The sequence below is a fragment of the Anas acuta genome, chromosome 22 (genome assembly GCF_963932015.1).
Source record: "Anas acuta chromosome 22, bAnaAcu1.1, whole genome shotgun sequence".
In the NCBI taxonomy this organism is placed as follows: Eukaryota; Metazoa; Chordata; class Aves; order Anseriformes; family Anatidae; genus Anas; species Anas acuta.
Window position 1 is genome coordinate 6,416,084 of NC_089000.1, and position 23,181 is coordinate 6,439,264.

At 41.2% G+C, this 23,181-nt stretch overlaps 1 protein-coding gene across 11 annotated transcripts in view; it reads right to left on the reverse strand.

The window, feature by feature from the left end:
* Nucleotides 1–23,181, reverse strand: part of CAMTA1 (calmodulin binding transcription activator 1) — a 323,903-nt gene that overhangs the window by 180,337 nt on the left and 120,385 nt on the right. For all 11 annotated transcript variants that reach the window (XM_068658408.1, XM_068658402.1, XM_068658398.1 and 8 more), the window contains one exon: nt 15,651–15,786. In XM_068658408.1, the coding sequence (XP_068514509.1) occupies nt 15,651–15,786 (136 nt within the window). The remainder of the gene's footprint in view (nt 1–15,650; nt 15,787–23,181) is intronic.

Genomic DNA, 23,181 nt, shown 5'->3' on the forward strand with positions numbered 1-23,181 from the left:
TTGTACCAGCAGAAACCTCAGTCAGCATTCTCAAGAAGGTTCACAATTTAACACAAGAACTGATCACCTTTATGCGATTAGAAATGTATTCATTGTTACTACAACAAGGAGAGATTAGAAAGGCGCTGAAATCTAAAAGTGTCCCTTAATAAGAAAATCTGTGGCAAAAGAAATTGACTATTGGTGGGTGTTTCTCAAATATTTCAAGGCAATACGTTCAGGCTATGATGGGTAACACACTACGTACTGACTGCAAAACCGTCCCTTTGGCTGACAACGAGCCTGGCTGACAATAGGGTGGGGAAGGGGCAAAGCTATTGCTAACATCATATACATTAAAGAGTAAGAGCAGTAAGAACATGAGCCAGTGAAGCAAAGTCACAGGGATTCTTCCAACTTCCAACTTTCATTGCTTAAGAATAAATATATTTTTTCTTTCTCATTTATTCAAAATTTGTTTATGGCAACAGGCATACAAAAACTGCAGGCAAAGTGTAACCATAAACAGAAACACCCACATAGTATTATAAAATATACTTAGGTCAGACAGAAGACATAATCTTCAAAAATATATTTATAGTACTCTAAAATGTTGCAGTCCTTAGTAGCATGGGGCCTTTTTATGGAAAAATACAACATATTTGCTGCAATAAGTGACAAGAACTAGCTGTAAGCAGGCAGAGAAAAGCTGTTCTGAACACGTACTGGGTGGGAGCAGTCTTACAAGACTGAGGCAGGCTGCTGAAGGTCAGACAGAGCCAAGTGCCCAGCACCCAGCACCATGCTGCCAGCCCTGGCCCCAGCCCCCCCAGGTGCCAAGGGCACCCCTGGGCGTCCAGCCCTCCAGCTTTGTGTCAGAGACGTGGGAGCTCCATCTCACACGGCCTCCTTAGTCAAGGTCAGGGTTACTTTGCCTGATGGCCATTTTTAGAACTCACCAAAATACTCCAGCTTTGCCATTGCAGATAAATCTCAAGTTTTCCCTGATTCTGATCTGTAAAATTTGTGTACTTACTAGCTTCTTGGCATTTTTTTTTTGAGAATAATTTCGAAAGCAGCATTTCCAGTTAATGGTGCAAGCTACAAAAGAAATGCATGATTTTTTTTCTAGACCACAGAAGTTCCTCAGCAAGGTCAATAACCAGGATAACACAGCAACTAAGCAACTGTCTTGCGATCTCAAAGCACTGGCAGAGAAGATCAAAGTGGCAGCCCCAGCAATGCCGATGTGGTACGTAGGCCATCCGCATGTGCTGCAGGAGCTGGTCAGTGTCCCTGCCCTGCTTGCTTCAGATCTGGGGTGTGGATCCAAGCTCCCCCGTGAATGACCCAAACACAGGGTAGCCAAAAGCATCCTGGTTGAAACCGCTGCTTTGGGTCAGAGCAAGAACTGGCCCAAACACGAGCACAGCTCTATCCCGCATGAAAGCAATATCCTTCCATCCCAGTGCAGAAGAGGGAGGAAAACAATTTAAGCCTCACCAGGTTGCCCAGTGTTGGCAGGCTATTTCTTACCATGCTCTAGTAAACATTTAACAGGTAGGGAACACTGGAAGCCACAGAGGGAATACATCGCCTAGTAAATCACCAGCAGAGTCCCAAAGGAACCCAGGTATTCTGGGCTGTGACCCAGTAGTTCATTCAGGAGGCAATAATGCCTCTCCCTGGACAAGACTGCCGGAAAAACTCCAAGCTCATTCCAGAGGCCTCTGTTTTAAGCGACACATAAGAATGTGTTGTATGCTCCTACTTTGTAATGCGAAACATATGGCTGTAAAACGGGAACTATCGGGAGGAGAAGGGAAGGGAGAATGCAGATGCGCAACGCTGAGGGACAAAAGGTGGTTTAGCTCAATCTGCAGAGAAATTAAGCTGCTGTGCCAAAGACACTGCAGGCAGCTCTTGCAGATGCTGGGTCAAGAACAGCAAGTGGCTCTGCCCAGAGCGGCTGAGTGAACGGACAGATGGAGGCTGCCAGCACCAGCACTGGAAGGAACAGCTCTGAATACTGCCATTTGGAGCAGAATACGGCTCGTCTTGGGCATTAGTGAGGGACAAGTGCTGACTGCACTTGGAGGAGGTGAAGAAAAGTCTCACACGAATTATGCTATTGCCACGCGAGCCCCCACAGACAGCCTCGCTGCTCTCCCGTCACAGGGATCCTGCCCACAGAGGAGTGTTAATCCTCAGCAGCCACGCGATGGCAGTAGAAATATGAAAACACTGAAATGAATGAATACATTATCATACAATTATAATGAAAAGATATTTTGCAAAGATGAGGCAATTGCTAAACATAACCCAATGTCCATGACATTTTTAAGAGAAGCAGGGAGTAGAAAAACATTTTTTCCCTCAAACACAATAATTTACTTTTGATACATAACCTTAATAGCTGATGGGGTCACTTGTGTTGTCTTGCTGGAGAATTGATACAACACAGTCTTCTCCCACTTTTTTTCTTTTTTTTTTTCTTTTTTTGCAGGATAAGAGCTGATCCTGCAAGGTGCTGTGTATCTCCTGGAAAGCGCTGAACCGCCCTGATTCACCTAAGTCCCCATCAGAATGTCAGTTAATTCATTCAAATAAATAGATATTTGGTTTGTTAAACAGATGTTTGTACCATGGTTTCAAATCCAACATATTCAGTGACTGGCAAACACCAGTGACCTTAGCCTTGTCAACTCCATCACATCACCAGCCATTATCTCAACTATGTTAGTGTGGACTATCATCTCAATAGCACCTTTTTGTTTAAGACATATACTTGCTTTTTGTCTTTTGTGTGTTTGTTTTTTTTCTTTCTTTCTTTTCTAAGCCACTTTCAAAACAAGGTTATTCTCCAAGAAGCTTGTCGAGGCACTTTCTATTTTGCAGTTGGTCACTGAAGTGAGACTGTCTATAAAAACCTGGCAAAGCATCATGCTGTACTGATAAGTGTAACTCTTATGGTTTGCTCCTCACAGATATACAGTATCAAACAGCATTTAAAGCATCCCACCTAGATCACAGAGGATTTCAGGTCTCCAAACTTCATTCATGCAACTTTGTCATTAAGAACAGCTATATACATTTGCCAAGGACTACGAGTACACTTCAGAGCACATGAAAGAGGTATTAGCACGCACAAACAAACAAACAGAACCATAACTGTCAGTCTGCATCTGAAGAATCTGGTTTTAAAGCAGGAAATGAGTCTGTGCGTGAAGCAGAATACAGATGAACAGATTTTCTTTTTAAATCAGATATTACAATGTTTTTACAAAATCCTCATTCTATAAAGTTACAAGTATTTAAAATTTTCAAGTCAGGATGCCTCCAGAAACTCTATAAAATAGGTTCTGAATTGAAGTGATCTTCATACTTTCTGGAAATCAGGCATATGAGTAGATAATTCCTCTCAAAAATACTACACATCTGTGGTGATTGCATTCCCAGGCCAATAAAACCCCATTTCTCTATCTTATTTCTGTTCCATTTCTGACAACAGGGTATTAGTATGCAATTAATGCTGTATATTTGGAAGAGTTGTGCAAACACTGGCTAATTAATTCTCATCTCTTGTCTGTAAAAAAGGTGAGTAAATAATATCCTACAAAGTGGAGGCCATTAAAAAGTGTCTATCTATAGACATGTGCCAAACTGAAATCCTGTTTTGCCAGATTTTCTATTATTAGCATTGTTGAATATATTCTATTATATGATGCAAATTGTCTTTTGGCTGAGGGTAATGATGCCTTAATACTATCAACAGCTCAAAGTCCTGCGAAGGGACAGAACTGATTGCAGGGACTGACTACACAGATCAGATTATTTTTTTCATTTTCTTTTTTTTTCCTTTTTTTTTTTTTCTTGAGCACCTATGTTTATGATTATGGACCAAAATGCTGTAAAAGTGCACAATAAAAATATTTTTTTTATGAAAGACTCAAAATACACTAGTATCTTGGTCTCATCACATATACTAGCAAGGTGGGGACAGTACAGGAACCCAATCTGTCATAGAGAAGCACTGTCAAAAATAACACTAGGCAAAAATCAGAACTTTCTAGTGCTGAAGACAAAATATATATCTATTTTTTAACACAGCTGAACTATTTGGTTGTAACTAATCACACAGCAACTGTATCTGCTAATATATACCACCAAATAAGTTGGTTTGTACCTTCATTGGTTTTGCATATTCATTCCCTAAATTTGCAGCTTTTTTTTCTGCTCTATGAGGACAATGCCTTATTTTTATTTAGAAACTTCAGTGCTTCCAAACCTCTTAACATGACTCTGATCTTACTGCTTCCCCTCCCAATTTACTCTTTTGTAAACAGTATCTGTCTTCCACACAGGAACTTAGGAAATTAAAATGTTTAATGCATCTCTGATGTATGCAAAATTAGCAGCAATACAGCAAATGAGATTTGATTTACTTTCTAATATACTGTGAAATAAATAAATAAACACACATTAAAAAAAATAAAAACATAATACAGTAACACAGAAGTTCCTCCTTTCCGGTGAAGTTCTTACCAACGCAATTACAAGGTTACGAGGCACACACTGCTCCATCATCTGCATCCTCTGTGCAACCAAATGGGTCTCTACAGAAAAAAGGAAACCTCCTCATCCTGTGAGAAACTGCAATGCTTCTGTTTCACAGCACTGTACCCCACTTCGAATGTTTTACAAGCTGAGCTACCTGCGTAACGAACAAGCCAGGGCCCAACGCAGAGGTGGCTCCTTGGGAAGGAACGGGGCTGGGGTGCAGCTGGGGTGCACCACGAGGACCTGAACCCCCCGGCACTGCAGAGCATCCTTGTGAAGGGCACTGCAGGAGGCAGTGGGCGCAGGGCAGGTAAGATAACTAGACACATTAAAAGTGATCAGAAAAAGTAAATGCAGAATATTGTCTATGATCCCCAAAATATTTATGTTTATTTTGTTTTGCTTTAAAGTTCCTCATCTAAATTGCAAACTTTGGGATAAAGTTCAGAGCAATAAACCTCTACTTTCATCTCTGGTCTCCAGCATGTTAAACAGAGACCACGGATCCAGCAATCCAATCTCCATATATTTTATTCTCAAAATATTTCTTTTCTGGCCACCAATCTTTAGATCTCCTATTGGATTTTGTTTTCATAAATGGATTTTTCCACAGAGCTGGCAGAAAATATATTTAATTTCAAATTTCTCTAAACTGAAATAGTCAATATAAATGTCAATGTGCATTTGTGCTGCACAGCCTTTCAGGTGACACAAACTTTGTGTTTCAGAGCTGGGTGTGGGGGTGCCTATTAGCTTGTTCCGTATCTATACACTTGTTCTAATATTTTATTTAATAAGTACTGCTAAATAGCAATGAAGACTCTTTCATCTACTAACTTGCTTGTGATTTGAAATCCTGGTAATTAATAAATTATTTCTCCTCCTTCCAGAAGGATACGCAGATAGCTCCATTACAACACAAGGGCGTGTGGAACGACGCATTCCCTGTGCCCAGCGCAGCGCCGCTCACCTTGTCCCCACCGACAACACCGAGCGTTGGCTACTTGCCGTGGCCCGGTGGTTGAGCTCAGGCAGCTCAGCACCAGCACGGCTGCCCCGCAGCCCCCGAGCCTGGCTGGGAGCGGGCGCGTTTTGCAGTTGGCAGAGGGCAACTGGAGTGAAGTGTTCAGAAGGGATCGCGCTGAGATCCCCACAGCTCGGCGACGAGCCTCTCCCACAAACTGGAATATAATTTAAAATGTCTCTAATACAAAAGCCACAGCGCACTGTGAAACTCCGAACGAAAGTAACCAGATGTAAGATGTCAGCATCTGATCACCGAACTTTTAATGCTGTATTTAGTGCAAAGAATTTTACAATAAAATAATGCAGTTCCAGGGCTGGGGATAGGGGAGCTTCTTAAAACTGTGCACGCCACATCATCAAACACAACTGGAACAAGCACAAGGTTAGCTTAACACACACCTACCCTGCACCTTTCTCAGGAAGGGAATCCTTTCAGAAGCGACCCTCGGAGTCTCCCCAGAGCTCTGCATACTCTAAAACGCCAGTTTTATTTTCATAATAATAGGCAGAAGATAACTAAAGCTCTGCAAGGTTCCCTGGCACTCTGAAAATGTGAAGTATTATTTTTAGAACATCAGATCAGATATGTGCTGCCTTTCAGAGGCATGATCTGGAGGAAATGCATTATACATTTAAGGGAAGTGCTCGGGAGTTATTTCAGGTTGTTCAATTTTCTTGCTTTTTGTACCTGCCACGGATTTGAGTCAAAACTGATTTCCCTACAATATACCAGCCTGCTCGTTGCCACAAACAGGTCTGCACAGAGCAAACACGCGTTCACCCCCTCGGATGGCAAGCCCCCCAGCTCACACGCTCTGTCGGAGCTGCAAATGTCGCTCTGGCTGGGACAGGCCTGCTCCCAAATCCTGCTGCTGTCACAGGCCCAGCCACACCATGTGCTTCCTAAGTTCTCAGCTGAGGAGAAGCTTAGAGGCTTAAGAAAAGAAACAAACTGTTCCTGATGCTTGTAACCCCTGACAATAAGACAAATACATTTCTTTAGACCATGTCTGGCATATTCAGCAATCAAATTCCCAGCTCGTTCTCAACATAGAAGCGTGCAAACTCACATCACCAGCTTCTTCCTTTCTCCCTACAGTATGTGGTGTAGTTGTAGTATCAATTACTCAAACAATTTCAATCCATCCAGACGCTAATGTCATTAGTCCACAGAGATTCTTTTCGAATAATTTACATAGAAACTGCCTTTACATGCTAAATGAAAAATGTTCAGACTTCGGCGAATGGAATTTGAATTACAATCCTACCACATGTGGTTCAGCTTTATTCATGCTATTTATTAAACAAGAAGAAGGGGTGATGCAGTCAATTACAAAGCAATTACCTGAACAGTTATTGCAAACCTGTGCTGTGCAACAATTATCATTCCTTGCACTGAAGAGACAGTTGCCCTTGACTTACTCGAACTTGTCTACATGCCACCTGCCTGTCACCCAAAAAGGGGTCCTGACCTCCACTTATGCTCAACTAAGCCCAAAAGAATCCCTTTCTCTTGCTTCTGGTAGGCTTTGAAAGGCTCTGCACTCAGTGCTATGCTTTCTCTGTTCTTTCTTTCCACAAAATTGCTGCCGAAGGAGAAGACAATACTGGGGGACAAACTCCCTCGACTAGGTAAGTCCCTTTCAGAAGCTCAGGTGATGGTAATACTTCGATAGATGTAAACCTTCAAGATGTTTGATGACTGTGAGGTCATCCTGACCGTTCTTCCTTTCCATCGTGGTGCTTCCCACAGAATGTGAGACATTTAATAGATAAGGAAGCTGAAGCTCACAACAGAAGATAGCTTACCAAACTGCATCGTGTATTAACACAACAAAATAATCCCACATTAAACACACATTTTTTGCCAAATTAATATGTACCCCCACTGTACTGCAGAGTAAGTCCCTGCTTGTCCCACATCCTACTGATAATCACAATCCCCTTTCAGGAGTTAAAAGATAACGAAGTCCCAATGTCAGACTGTTTTTCAAACAAGCACCAGAAGCCTCACAGGAGAGTACGTATGGTTTAAGCAGGAGTCCAGGAGAGCAAAAGAGATTTGTACTTGAAGTAGCTCCCATTTCTGTTCCCTCTTCTATCTCAAGTTAATTATGTGTTAGGGTTTAAGCCCACTCAGGATTCCAAGTAACTGTAAAATGAGGCTAATCTGTGTTTCTAAAATCTAGTACAAAACATAAGGGTAGTTAAGGCAAATATGTTAAGTCTGCTGTACACGTGCCACTATTGCTTCAACATTTGCAAACAACGAACCTACCTCAAAATTCATCTTTCACCAAAATTCAACACACACATGCTCAAACCAAGCATGCAATTCCAAAAGCTCTTGCTTTTTATTTTGCTTCATAACATTGATGCATAAAACTCAGCTGTTGCCATTAACTCTATCCCAGCCAGAACCATGACATGCCACAAACCAAGATATTTTCAAAAAAGAAAGTTCAATCTGTCACGTTATGAAAGGCAGGTTAAAAGCAGGTTTAGCAAGATTAAAGATTCCTTATCCCACTCAAATCATGGACAGCCAATGGTGGAAGGAATGAAATAAAAAGGGCAAAAGTCCTGAAAATGCAATTTACTCCTTCTATTTCACTCTTTCTTCCTTAATCATATAAAATCAAAACCAAACATGTTTTACCATCTGGTTTGCGTCCAAAACAATGTATGAACTAATTGAGTGTAAAAACTGTTGCTTTGCGTTACATCAGTTAAAGTAAATGTAACAATTGTTCTTTCTACCTCGCAGCTCTCTGATTTCTGCTTTTGTTACAATTCAGTCCATTCTCAATATGTCATTGGAAAGACTGTTTGCAGAAGGAATTAGAAGAAACAGATTCTTCATCTCTTTGTGAATTTATTTTCATTTCTTTCATTCTGTTCACATTTAGCGAGTGGCTCCATCTGGAAGCCTCCAAGTAGCCAACTGCACAGGCTAAGTGACTATCCGTAAGTGCAACAAGCTTTCACCTGGTAGAAAACATTTACTTATCCTGAAGAAAATGCGATGTGAAAACTGCATTATAGTCTTGAGATTTAATAATTTTCCCAAAAATATTCATTTATCAGTTACAACAAACCTTTTCTATGAAGTTCATTCTATAGCATGCATAAAGGAACAAGAAACAAAGTACGCATTCCCTGGTAGAGAGGCATCCTACCCAGCACAGCCCTTCAGCACGTGCTTCATTTAAGAACAGGGAAAAGCATTTAAGAACGTACTTACACTTGTCCTTACCTGCAGCTCCTTACCCTCGGCTGCACGTCAAGTGCTTTGGAATTCTGACCGAACAGAAATACCGCGCACAGACAGAACATAACATTAACCATGGGCTCGAGGTGCTTCAAGAGAGCTGTGATGAAGGTGGTTTTGTGGTGTGCTAGAGCAATGAGAAGAAACACCAAGCCTCCGTCTTCCACCTTCTGACAAAGGCAGCACCCCCTGCAGAGCACGCCAGGACAGCTGTCCCCAAGGCTTCAGGAGGAAGAGCACCTCTATTCCCACACACCACATGCAGTTCATTGCATTAGGAGCTTGGCATGGGTTAGGCCATGCAGCAGCTAAAGCCAAATGGTTAAAAACGTGTCTCTGAACATCAGCAAACAATTCCTGCACGCACCTTCCCTCCAGGACACCAAGGGCCTGGAGGCTCGCCCCCTCGCTGGGGTGGCTCCAAACGCTGCCTCCCGGCCATGCAGACCTGGCCCCGGCCTCTCCCCGTGCACGGTCAGAGCAGCACAGGCACCGCTGAGCCGCAGCCCGTGGGACCACCGGCAGACTCAGCGCCATGGTAGGTACTGAGATTGAGGCCTTCCAGAGATGGAGACCTTCCTACCGTGCAGCTGTGCCTAATGCCATGCACTCCTGAACAAAATGTGTGAGGACAGCAAAGCATTCTGCAAGGTTTAGACTAATTAAACGTCATTTCTACACAGCAAGGAAGGCTCTACGCATCTTTGTCGTCAGCACATCCCCACAATAATCTGCCCAAATAATAATTAAAAACAAAAACAAAAACAAAAAAACAACATAGTCACATACAACTCTTTTGGGTTTCTTTCCCAAAGGAGTCTTAAAAGACTTAATAACCATCACAGGGTCTATCTGAGATGCCAACAATAAATCCTGTCAATAGTCCCACTCAGAAAAATACATAGACGCAAGCCAATCACCCACATCTCAGCAGAACCTTCAGTTCTGAAACAGCCAGATATTGAGAAAGCTTTTATTGATTAAAGTTATCAACCATAAAATAAGCTAAAGCAATTAAAGGATTAGGTATGTTACAGGTTTGTTGCAGAATAAAAGCTGTTCAACACATATAGGGTGCTAGAAGATGCCAAAACCCACAGACGTTTGCTGTGAATTTACATTACTTTAACTGCATACATTAGGATCCCTATACAGAAAACAGATTATTGATATGTATGTTCCCTTCAGAAGAGGTTCTCAGGTGACTCATTCTGATTTAATGGTAATACATATTCCCCTTCAGAAACTGTAAACCAGCTCCTTGATTTCCCCAGCACTACCCAGATGCATGAATCACTAAGATGCCGGGATGACCTTAAGGGTAGTTTATGCACAAACCAGAGATTATGGAGCAAATGTTAGTTAACCAGAACAGGGAGCTAATGTCTGATGATGCTAAAGCCTAAAAAGTTAAAGCTATTAGGTGAGGAAGGTTGCAGGCAGCCCCAGCATGCCTAGCGAGGGAGACAAGAAGTTCTGCTGACCCCTCCGTCCCCTGGAGCCCTTCAGCACAAGGGAAGGTGGAGGGGACAGCAGAGCACACGTGGCAGATCAGGACAGGGCACCAGTTGTGTCTGGCATGTGGGGAAGAGCAGCAGTACCCCTACTGCAGTTTGGTTTATCAGGTTGTATTCCAGCACAAAGCACTCGCCTTGCACTACGCGTCTTGGTCAACCCCAAAGCAAGCACACCAGCACTGATGTTGTCTCTGCTCAGAGGCCCTTTACATGGGGAGAAAGTGTTCTCCTAGCAGAAGTTCTGAGAGTAGAGTTGAGCCATGAATTGTGTTAACAAGTTGGGAATCAGAGATGCAGGACCCAAACCATAGCTGGGGAAATGCTCTTATGCTCTGCGCCCTCTAATGAATTATGGGAGATTAACAGAGATTCTGCCTAGAAATCATCTGGCAGATGATTTTAAATACTTAAAGTCATCTACAAAAAAAAAAAAAATCTTAATAGCAATGATAAAGAATAGATTTGTCTAAAAACTGTCACTATTCCCAAGCAGTTTTTCTCTCTTGATTTCAGGGCTGTGCTTGTTTGTGTTAATGTATGCACGTATGTGTGTAATATTTTCAGAAAGCCTTTCACATTAAACTCTAATTTCTTCTCCAAAGCCATTCTGCAGTATTTTTCTGGAATGCATTAAGCAGCCTGACTGAACAATGTAATCCTAATTAGTTTGCAAACTACACAGCTCACCTCTGAGGGTGAGCAAAGCCCATGTAAATTAAAGTGAATTGGATCAGACTGTCCTAGGAATAGTTTTCAAGATTAGTGCTGCTTGAACGTGTGATCTCAGAAGTTGCTTTCACCCTCCAGTAATAACTTACAAGTAAATTTCACTGACAATAACAAGGAATTGAAAGATGTAAAAACATTTTGTGGTTTAATATTCAATTATGGGTTATTTTGCGTAATACAGAAAAGCCCATTTGGTCATTTACTAACAGAAAAAGTCATCTTAACATGCATTCTCAGCTCACAAGCTGTAAATTATGCTATCATCACCATGGTTATACAGCCTGTGTAATAATCGAGTTTAGGTACATTGCATTTTGAGACCCCAAATGCTTAAGAAACCTTTTGTAAAGTTTTGACAGTTATATTCCAGGGTTTATGTAGTAATTGAATAATCTAAAATTTCCATTCATGTCCTTGTGGACTAATCTGTAATAGTGTTAAGGGACTGTTATGATAATAATTAAATACAAGTCCTGCATGCGAAATTGATATTCTGCATCTCCATCTCCACAAGGGAGTTTCTCTCTTAATAAGATTTAAATGAAGTTATACCTTTTTTTTTTCTTTTTAAAAAGAATTCATAAAGATTATCATATTGTACTGAGATAGCATACATCTATATATGAGAGAAAATGATATTTCAAATATATGAGTTTAGCACATTCATCTTGCTCTCTGATCTCTCCAGTCTTAAATTAGTGGTCTCAGACTAAATCAAAACCGATGAATCAGTTTCACTGATGAGCTGGGACTGCTGAAGGTGGCCCTCATTGTTCAGCTGATAGCACTGTTCCCTCTGCCACACGAGTATGGAAACGAGAGGATGTGCACTTACGAATGCTGCTGCTGCTACAACCATTGATTTTTTTTAGAGCACTGGATTCATACCAGTTGTTTGGCAAAATTGCATCACAGATAACACTGTTCATGCTCAGACAGCAACTCAGCCGGTGAGTGGTTTGCCTGAAGTCTAAGAAAACCATTTTCTCTAACATCTCTTTAGGCACTGGGATTTGGAAGGAATAAAATTATCTTCAATATAGCATAAAGATCAAGAGCACCCATGTCATCCGTGCAAAACACAGAGGACAAGAGGGAATTTACTACAAAAATACAACCTCATTTTAATTTTAGCAGCAGTTTACAATGAATTCATGTGAATGTGCCATTTACAGACAACCGGAAAGATTCATGCATAAGAAAAGGCAAATTCACTAGCCGAAGCAACCATTTGTAAATTCATAGCAGTACCAGTCTGGAATTATGTTACAGCTATTTCAACACACTCCTTACTATTATTTATTAGTTAAAATTTTTAATTATGTGAATTGATTAGGAACATATCACCAGGGATCCTAATTAATTAGAATTTTAAAAAGGATCACGGACTGGAGATTTTTAATAGATTCCATAAAGAATTGCACAAAGATGTATGTTTAGGGAAAAGCCAAATTAACTTCTCCTTTTTGGTTTTATCAAGCCTGTTCTAACAGGATTGTGCACCAGATTAACCAAATAATGTCCAAAACAATTATTCACAGGGATGTTAAGCAAGGCAACAGTTTAAGCATTTCAAGCAGTTATCATTTAATGTCTGCTTGATTAGTTTATTTCTCTTTCTAGATTTTGAAGATTTTCTTTACCTTCATTGTCCATGCACACCAAATCCTTTTATATGGTACTGATAAACACCAAGGTCCCCAAGTATCTGGTGAAAACGTGTTTAAAAATACTTTTTTCTTCTTCTTATCCAGAACTCGGAAAGATGTATAAGCCATTATATTCATCAAACTCAGGTCATCAAACTCAGGAAGTAATTAATTACAAAATCTACTAATACATATGGTGTTTCAGAATTGGCTGGTCAGTAGTTTTATGGGCCAACATGTTTCTCCTTCTTACCTACTAGATGCAACTCTCAAAACTCGATTTGGATACTATCCGTGTTCTTGGCTCTCATCTTTGTATTTTTCCATCAGTATGACTATGATGCCTATTTATCTCATGGCTGCAAGAACAGCAGAAATGATCTGGCAGTGCCACAAGGCAGACAGTTGTTTCATGCCCTGTTAAACCCTAATATGGTTAACAACAATATCATTCCAACTTTAAAAAGAGCCCTTTTTATTATTTTAAATCTGTTGTCTCTGTGTCAAAGTAAAGAACATCACTTCCAATTAGGATGGCATCAGAAACAAAAACAACTCTGTCCATGAAGCGGCATTGCAGAGTGTCCTGATGTAGTAATTAAGATGGTTAAAAATACATAATTCTTTCCAAGCAACACTTAGAGGTCAAGGAAATTACCTTTTTCTACATGGTTCAGAACTCAGATCTGTAGTAATTATTTAGATGCAACACTGTCAGCAAAATGAGATAGCAGGTAGCAAAAAAACATTACAGCAGGTTGGTAAGAAAATGACCCATGGTGCAGTGAGGTGGAGCAAGCCTGAGCTCATCCTACAGGAAAATCCCTACAGCCTTTAGAAAAGATAGGAACACAGTAAGCTGTTTTAGACCCAGACTGTTTTTTTTTTTATTACCGTGTCCATTTTTGTCTGGCTTTACCTAGAATTAAGTCAACAAAGCTGAAAGACAAGTAAAGGAGGACATACTCAAAGTACAAGAGAGATTTCTACAATGAATCCAACTCTTCTAGCTTCAAATGTATGCTTGAGTTAAATTCCTCATCTTGACCTGAATCTCTATTTGTTTGTTCATGCGAGTTTATATTTTCTTCTGTCTTTCCTTACATAAATCACTACTACGTGAATCATTGCTTCCTTTGAGGACCTGATACCCTCAGGGAAAAAATGTTAATTTCTTTTCAACATTTAAATGATCGGTCTGGATTTTGATACTCCCCTTAGTGCTACTTAATACATAGATTTATGCAGAAATTTTGTTCCACCAGTTTTAGGCCCCAATAAAAATTCCATTAATCATTCACAGGATAGACTCAGGAACCAGATCCATGCACAGTCATGGTGTTACCTGCTGGGAGACCAGTGAATTCTCCATCCTTTGATATATTCATTTAAGGTTTCTTACTTTCTAGAAGATAGACTTCAATGAAATAGAAATTACTGGATTCAGTGAAGGACTATTTGAGTTAAATGTGACAGACACAGACATTCAAGAAGTCAGGCATTAATGGTTGATCACTCCATCTTTGAAAAAAATGTCAGGAAGTATTTATTTAATAATGTGTATGTGTTGTGGCCAATGGACACTGTCCTATTGCTAAATTTTGCGGCACAAGTTTTGGTATTCTGCATTGTTAAAGTTCATGGAAGTTAATTAAATCCAGCTCTGCAAACCCTAAACAAAAACAAAGCGCAATTTCTATTATGCTGACTTTTTTGGGGGCTTGTCATAATAAAACATTGTTATTGGATGTAAAAATTATGGAACGAAGTTATGTCTCCCTCGTGTAATATAATGAAATCCATTTAATACTATTTTAAAACCAAAAACCTCATTAAAACAGACAGAATGTAAGAATGACAAATTACCTACCAGGAAGCGTGAGCATGAAACGTATTCCATACACTCGACTGTTCAGAATACCACACACTTAATTCAGTAACGCAGCACAGATGTCAAAAAACAGCACAAATCCTGAAGCCACTTTGGGAAGTGTAGGGTACTAAACACCCAGACACAAGGAAGATTAATTCTGTGTGAACAGATGCAAAGAAGGGCCCGCAGGGGTGACATCAGAGAGCTTTGCCTGCCCATTGCTGAAGCTGAAAGCTAGTGAAACTTCCATCGTGGTAGGAGTAAGTGTGAGGAACAGACATAGGAAAAAAGAGCCATGGGGGGTGTTTGCTTCTGCAGAGGCTGCATTTGACAGCCACGGAAAGTAGGAGTAGCAGTCCATATGTCCCACATGTGTCTTACAGGCCATACATCTCACAAACACATTTGGAAGAAGCCAATCTTCTTCCAAAGGTGTCTGAGGTTTCATGTTTTTCAGACCTAGGTGTAATCAAGGCCAATATTTGTGTATTCATCCAGAATTCAACACAAGGTAAGGCTGACTGATACAAGCAACACTCCTGTTACAGTTGGTGACAGTGCAGGTGTAGCATTATCAGATACAGCTTGAGAGAACAAGTCAAACTTTGCCAGTCCTTAAGCAATAACAATTACTCTAAAAGCTACAAATTATTCTGTATTATGCTTATATAACTGGGTGCAGCCTCAGATCCACAGCAATGCTCACATTCTATTAACTACAAAAATCAATATAGCTTATACAAATATATATCCTTTCAACTTCACTATTCATTTGCTGAAATCAGATTATTTCTTAATAAAACAGCTAAATTCTACTATTAAACGTTTTAACAACCTTCTACCATTTTGGCCCAAAACTCAGTATAAATGTAGGGAATACAGTCCTATTGTCTTCAGAACTAAGCTGGTGGAAGCTTCACAGTTGAACTTCAGCCATCAGCGAATGCAATTCCCTTTGAATAGGCAACTTCATGTTAAAAGTATTTGGGGAGCCATTGCTTTTTAGCCCACCTACCATTCAAAAAACAGCCCCTCTGTTTTCCTACCTCCACTCCTTGGACTTTCAGTTTCATGTGATCCTCTCTGGTGGTTTTCCCATCTTTCCTTTTTTTCCAGCAATATCCATCTTTCCTGTATTTCACCTTCTTCCTATTATATAGGATCATAGAACCATTCTGTGGTCTGAAAATAAGAAACAATTAGGAATTAGATAAAGAAAAAAACACTTGTAAGAGAATTTATGAAGCAATATACTGCAGACCAGCGAAAGTCTCTACAGAAAAGCATTATTTCATATTACCCCCCAAAAATCACCTTTTGTTACTGTAAACTGGATTAACTATGTTTTACAATCTGTAAAATTTTAGCTGAGAACCTTGTACCTAATGAAGCGTGCCAATGGTTGATATATATTTAAAAAAAAAAAATTGAAAAAAAAAGTAAGGTAGTCTGTGTCTTCACAAGGCATATTATGCTTGGGCTCAACTACACACTGAAAATTAGAAGGAAAGAATGGCTAAGGAAAAAAAGGACTCCTTTTGTTCGGACAATCTCCCTTTTTAATCCCTCAGTAGGATTAGATAACATACGCCTCATATGCAGCACCAGAATATGGATGTTGGCTTCATAATGCAACAAACAAAAAGGTAAAGAGAAAAACATTAACTTACACATTGGTTTCACTGTTCATACCAATGATATGAACAATGTTAGATCAATGTTAGGCATGGAGTAACTTTATTCTTTTTGAGTATCATCTTGACTTCAAAGATGTATGAAAATATTTTCCTCTTAGAAAGTGCATTGATGCTTTAGAATACCAATAAAGAAACATTGACATTTGTCCAATATACAGGAGTTAGCATCTTTCTGGTGTACTACTATATTTCACAGAAATGTTTGCCATATGCTAAGCCAATACACAAAAGGGGCATTTCTGCTGTAATATTAAAAAAAAAATCACTAAAAGGACACCATGCGTCTCATGCAGACAGCGGTACTGTAGATGCTGCAAAAATTTACAGTGGTACATTAGTCACAGTAATTTGGCTTTAGAACACCAAGAACAGAAAGAAAAACAACAACATTAGAAGCAGAAGCAATAAACAACTTTCAGAGAAAAGATTTGGCTGGAGACATTTGATAAAGTAAAACTCCGGAGCCTACAGAAACAAAACAAGTTAACAGAGAGAAGCCTTCCCAGAAACAGAGAGGGAACCCCCAAACAGCACACACCTCGCACCTCTTGTGCACGTCGACTTTGGGAACTTTATCAGCAAGGTGCTTTCAGACAGGGCAGAGCATTCTCTGGAATTGTTAGAAGCTGCTGAATATTTTTAAGGCCAGATGAGAGTTTCAGTCTAGCTTCCAGCCAACACAACTAAGCTCTTTAAATAAATAAGCCAAATTAAGTAGTGTCTGTTCATAAATTATTGGCTTGTGATTTCAAAGGCATGCCAAAGGTGTAAAAAATAGTGCCTGGGCCAGCTGGAAAGGCATCTTTTTTCCCCTCCCTCTTCTGCTACAAACACTCCAGGCGCTCTGCTGTAAGCACCAGACCAGTCTTCTGCAGGTCCTCTCCCTCCATTTCTCTCCCTCAAAGGCTACTAACAAAATCCTCCATTTGAAGACAACCGCCTTCACCAATGTTTATCACACAATAATAGGGCAGTAACGCTGATGTAAATGCTGTTAATTATAGAGTAACTCACACCAATGTTCTATTAAGTGCATAAAGCCAACTTACTACTGAGGAAATTACAGTTTTCTACCACCATAGGCGAGCTGAAATTACCTAGGATCAACCAATATGTTTGTCAAAACAAACACAACCAGCAATCACGGAAACTACCATAAAAGCCATGCCTGTCCCCAGTCTCTGCATGTCAGTACCTGTTTAACACCATCGTAAAAGGATGCCCGGCCTCTTTCACTCCCAGTGTTTTCCCTCCACCAAATTAAGATGGGATGTGATCAGAAACCGGACAAACACCAGAAACCCAGCTTACAAAGAAAAGGTCCTTGTGATCATGTAGAAATCTTCATTCATACTATGCAAATAAAAACACAGTATTTTATTTCAAATACAACCAGTATAATAACAGTCCGTGTGTTCAGCTAGCCAGACAACCATGGTTAGCGGTGCAAAGTGGGGGTTTGTGTATCGGACCATTTGTCAAGTCTTCCAGCCTCCCAGCCCTGCTTCTAGGCCCGCAGTGCTCTCTCCAGGAACTTGCACCGGGTCTCAGGCAGGTGAAATGGTGTGACCTGGTGTTTGCAGTCTCTTCTCAGACACAGCACGCTGAGGGCTGACAGGGTTTGTGTGGAGCCTAAGTTTATGTGATACGGTGGTGTAGATAGTGTGGGATTAATTCAGTAGCGATATTACATATCTTGTTGCTGTGTTTATTCTAAAAAATTCCAGTAATTTCACGTCAGCTCAAACTCTCCAAAACATCAAAGATTTCCATTTATCATAGTCTCAGAAACACGCCCTGGCTTACAAGTTACCTGCATTCTTAGGTAAGTAATGAAAACACCAGCCTTGTGGCAGGCCTGAGCAGCACTTGGGTGCTCGAACTTACCTCCCCTCGAGTCGTGGCACTCATAGCACAGGCATTTTCAGAAAGTGTACACTAGACTTCACGTCTTCCAGCCCCTGCACGTGCGGCCTTCCCCAGGACAGCGCGGGCTCCGCACGAGGCCGTGCCTGTGGCCTCCTCAGCCCCACGCAGCTCCAGCGGCCTGGCCGTGGAGGCAACGCGCTCCTCCACTTGGCTGCTATGCACTTTCTCAGATTATATGCAGCGCTATCGTCATTAAGGCTTTGATTTCTCCTTTAAGCATGCTGATTTGATATGCTGGACTAATGACACGGTAAATCATTATTGTGTTGATTTTTTTTTTCTAGCTGCTTTGCAAGGTTGCAAAGACGACATCGAGTATATTGATCAAGTATGACAAGTTCTACATGCCCGCTTGGAGGACTTGAAAAATTTTAATGTATGAGTGAAATGCTCCTAATTTCGTGTTCAGTGCCACAACGGAGTGAGTAGCTGAACAGACCATAAAGCTGAGCTATGCAACCTTGCTGTGATTTTGCAAGGCTGAAATAAGTTTTTTGTTGTTTTATTTCTGTGATAAAAAAGAAAGCAGTAAGAGGTCACTGGAAAATAGTTAACAAGATTTATATGAAATAAAATAAAACACAGTGAAACAAAATCTCTTTAAAATCTCTGGAGCAGTTGTCGATTCTGATAGCAGTGTATCAAGTTGGTTTAATGCTCATAGAAAACAGCTGGTTTTTAAAGATATCTTCATAAAATGAGAGGCAATTTTAACCTGATATACATTGCTACTATATTTCTCTTGCTGTAAGAAAAAAAATAGAGAGGGAAGATCTCCTGTGCTTATCTCTCTTGCACAAACACAGCCAAGAGCAATAAATTGATGGTTGCAGCAGGACTCGATCGAGATCTGATAGCAATTTCTAGGACACACAACGGGTATGGCTTGAAAGCCAGATCTCCTCTGAAGGTTTTGCTGGCACACGTACGTCAGAGATTTCATTCACACCTTTCCAGAAGAGGGGGAAGAAGCTGTAAACCTGAGCGCCAACTATCCCGGGACTGTAATTCCTTACCAGTCTACTCCAGTTGTGTTTTTAAGAAGCGTGCAACTAAAGTAAGGTAGGGTTGTCTGCACGGCATCAGTTACAAAAAGCAATTGTTTTCCTTCGTATTAAACTCCACCTGGAACCACAGCAATAATATGAAGTACTAACACATTAACAGCAATTTACTTTATTTGATTAGCTACTAGTTTGCAGCTACAGAGTGTTCTTTTCATTAACGTAAGACTAAATTGAAAATAATAAAATAGTATTTTAATATTATTGTACAGCAGAAAGCAAGCAGGAATACCCTAAACCAGTGAAAGCACGTTCGCACATTCCCTCAGCAGTGTCAAACACTGGAGCTGCTGGAGTGGCCAGCCTGTGCTACCCCTTCCTTGTCCCCAGAGCTCAGAATGGCCATGGCACAGCCCAGTTTTGCATTGCACGTGACAAAAAACTTGTGGCCATGACACAGCAGCATGATCTCACAGCAGGTCACCTCACCTATATTTGTCACACGTCAAACACCGCGTTACTTCACTTATTCCCTCAAGGTGATTTTCCAGCATAATGTGGAAAGGTCAATAGCATTTTTCCCTCCACTCAGACTATATTTGTTTTCAACGAGGCAAGATAGTTTGTTGCTGTTACAAAACAGGCAGCAAATGAAAGGGAAGAAGGGACTGGAATCAGGTGAGCGGAGCCATCCTAACACACAGCTCAGCCCCAGCAAAGGAGACAAGCACTTCTCCTTGCTTGCTCCTACTGTAAATTACTGCCCTACAGAGAGGCTGAGGAATACCAACAAGGAAACCTTCGCAACAGCCACCATCGCAACTGCTCGGCGAGCAGCAATGCAAGCCCCATTCACATTCACAAAGCCCCCACAGCACCCTGAGACCTGCTGTCCACACAGCACCTGGGCGCTAACGAAGGCAGATGCATCACTTTCTGTCTTCCAGAAAGCTGCATAGGAAAAAAAAAAACAAGAGTGAATCCCTGAGCCCAGAAACAAGGGCAGCCAGGCTTTTTGCAGAGACGGTGTAATTATTTCTGGTCCCACTGTGTGGAGCTTGCAGGATAGTGTACTTGCTTACAGACCAAAATAGCACAGAGCATGTGAAGAGTGAAGTCTCAGCTACAACTTTGAATTTCCTTCCTTTTATGAGCCTGTGGCATTTAAAAGCTGCCTGATCTCTTTTTAGGCTTCTTGTTTGTGGCCTGGGGGAAGGAGGGAAAAGGACAGGGAGAATAATTGCAGAGCAGAAAGCCTTTTGTCTTAAGTATTGATGAGATCTGAGATGCTTCCCTCTCTCCTCCTGTTATTTACCACCGTGGCTCTCAGATAAATTGGCACAACAGCGTAAGAGCTATTTTTGTCCAAATTGTTCCTGCTGCAGCCAGGGAAGAGATGCTAAATTGCATTTTCGGACTTATTTTCCAAGTAAACAATCACGCCTTGTTGCTGATGGACCCAGTGGGCTGGCTGGTGCTCCACCTCCAGGTGGGCACCGTTGGGGCCACAGAGCCCCCAGGATATCCTATAACACCGAGGTGGCGACAGTGTGCCCGTCTGAATGGGGGGCACGAGGCTGCTCCAGGGAAGACTTCACAGAAATGGCATTTGGGGTTTGGCACCCTGGCCCCATACACAGGACCATGGCTGCCGGAATCCAGCCGTGCATATCTGCTCCCAGCTCTGAGTCCTATTTTGAGCAGACCTTTGGTTTGTTCGTTTCTTTTAATAATGTCATTTACTTGAATAATAAGAATCTAAACCAGTTCATCTTGTCATGAACATGAAATAGACACAAAGAGAGAGTAAAGAGAAAACAAGTTAAGGTTAAGATATTTTGGTCAGCTGATGCTTCATATCTGTCTCTCCGCTGTGCTCATAAATTAAAGCCCCTGTGGCCTAAATGACCAAGATGTTCCCTAATCATGTTAATGCAATGTTAATAAGGCTGTTCAATGCAACTAGTTCCCTCTAAATTGTCCATAAAGATTTGGTAAATGTCAGACATATCATTTAATGAAAACTATGTTTTACTGCCTAGGGAGCTCCGGTTGCTGAAAGGAAATTGTAAATATTGCAAAACTAAAAGAGATTTTTTTTTTTTCCCCAGGACAACAGAAAAAGAACCCTTCCTCTAGAAGGTCCACGTCTCTAAAATTGATTTTTTACTATATCATCTGATATTTATATTTCAATTGCCTGTCAACTTGGATATTTAAAACAGCTCAGTTCTTTACAGCAAAAATACCAAATCAAGTCTGGAGTTTCTCACAGCAAAGAGCCAGCAGGCATCAGCAACTCGAAGCTTTCCAGCCCAGAAACTGCTTCTACACAGCATCATCACAGTGAGATGAACAGTGCTGCAGTGAGTTTCAGGCCACACAAGTGGGGTGAGAGGCTGTCTCAGCAAAGCTGGTGAAATCCTCTCCTGGATGGTCCTAACGAGGCGGTCAGGCAGCCAGCAGTCCTGTACTGCCGCTACGTGCCATCCCTCGGAGCAGGAGAGTGATGCCAGAGGCAATACAGCAAGGCAGGACCGAACCGGCAGGTAGAGGCAGATGATCTCGGCAGGCAGCCCTCCAACAACTTAATACTGCAAGGAAGGATCTGCCTTTGGATGTCTATCCTTAGAACAACTCTCGTGCTGTAGATCATGCAAAGTTTCTACCTTTTGCAGACCAGGAAGGGTTGCTCTGTTCCTTCTTGAGAAACTGTTTAATCCCTTCTCACCCTCAGCTGAGAAGACCGCTGCAGCACAGGCACGGAACAAGGTGGATGGGGAAGGTGGTTCAGGAAAGAGTTACTGTCACAAGAAATGTTCTGCAAGACCGAAAAAAACCCATACCTCAAAATATTCTTCTCAAGTTAATTAAACTAAAGAGAGAGGACTGAGAATACGATACTCATGGGAAATCACATACTGCTCCGAACACGCTAAGAAAAATAGTGTGTGGCCAACACAGGCCATTTTAAAATAACACAGAATGTACATAATAACATCTGAAAAGAATGATGCAGTCCCCTAACTCCCTCATCTGGTACTCAGTCAATTTGCTTAAAAGCATCATCTATTTAGTTTATGTCACCAACTTGCTTCACTTTGCTGGAAATTGCATTCAGTCCATTCCAAATCGTACCTAACAGCATCGAAGTCTTTTGAAGCTCATCCGTCAGCAAAGGCCCATTGCCTATAACTGCCCTGCTCGTGTCCTGTTTGGAAGTGGAGAAGGGAAGGAACGTGCAGTGTCAGGAATGAAAACCTGCACAGAAGTGGTGGTGAATTTGTGAATGGAGAGAAATGCCAGCAGCGAGTGCTCCCAGATGCCTCCCATTCACATTAAAGCAGCATCATGCAGAAATCCAAGCAGGCATGTTTTTATCTTGTAGATAAGAATCAAACATTCCAGATGATAGATTTCAAATAAATATCTATTAATTTCTTTTTTTGTGCTATGTGCAGCATTTAAAGCCATTGTATCACAGCTCTTACTTGCAGGGCTCGGAGGGAACACGCGGTGACTGTCAGCTGCAATTCTTTCCAACTGACATTAAGATTTCAGAAATACCTCATCTTTCACTTCTTGTTTTTACAAGGGAAAAAAAAATCTGATGACAGAAATTATTTCTCCCCTGAGAAATGCTGCTCTAAAAGTCCTCATTTGCCTTGACATTTCCCCTCCACGGTGCCAATCGCTTATCAGAAGATTAAAGTCCAAATCGAAAACTAAAGGAGGAATCTCGAGCAGCAACAGACCAGGATTTCTCAACCCAGCATTTTAGTGCATGCCTGTAGCTGGTCAAGCAGACAGCCAGAATCCGTGTTGTTTCAGGAGGTCACAAAGATTATCTTCTCTGCATTAAGGAAGAGGTCACCCAAAGGTAAGGCTCAGCCATAACACCTCGAAGAGAGGGCAAAGCGCCACCGTGCTACCCAGAGACCTGAGGG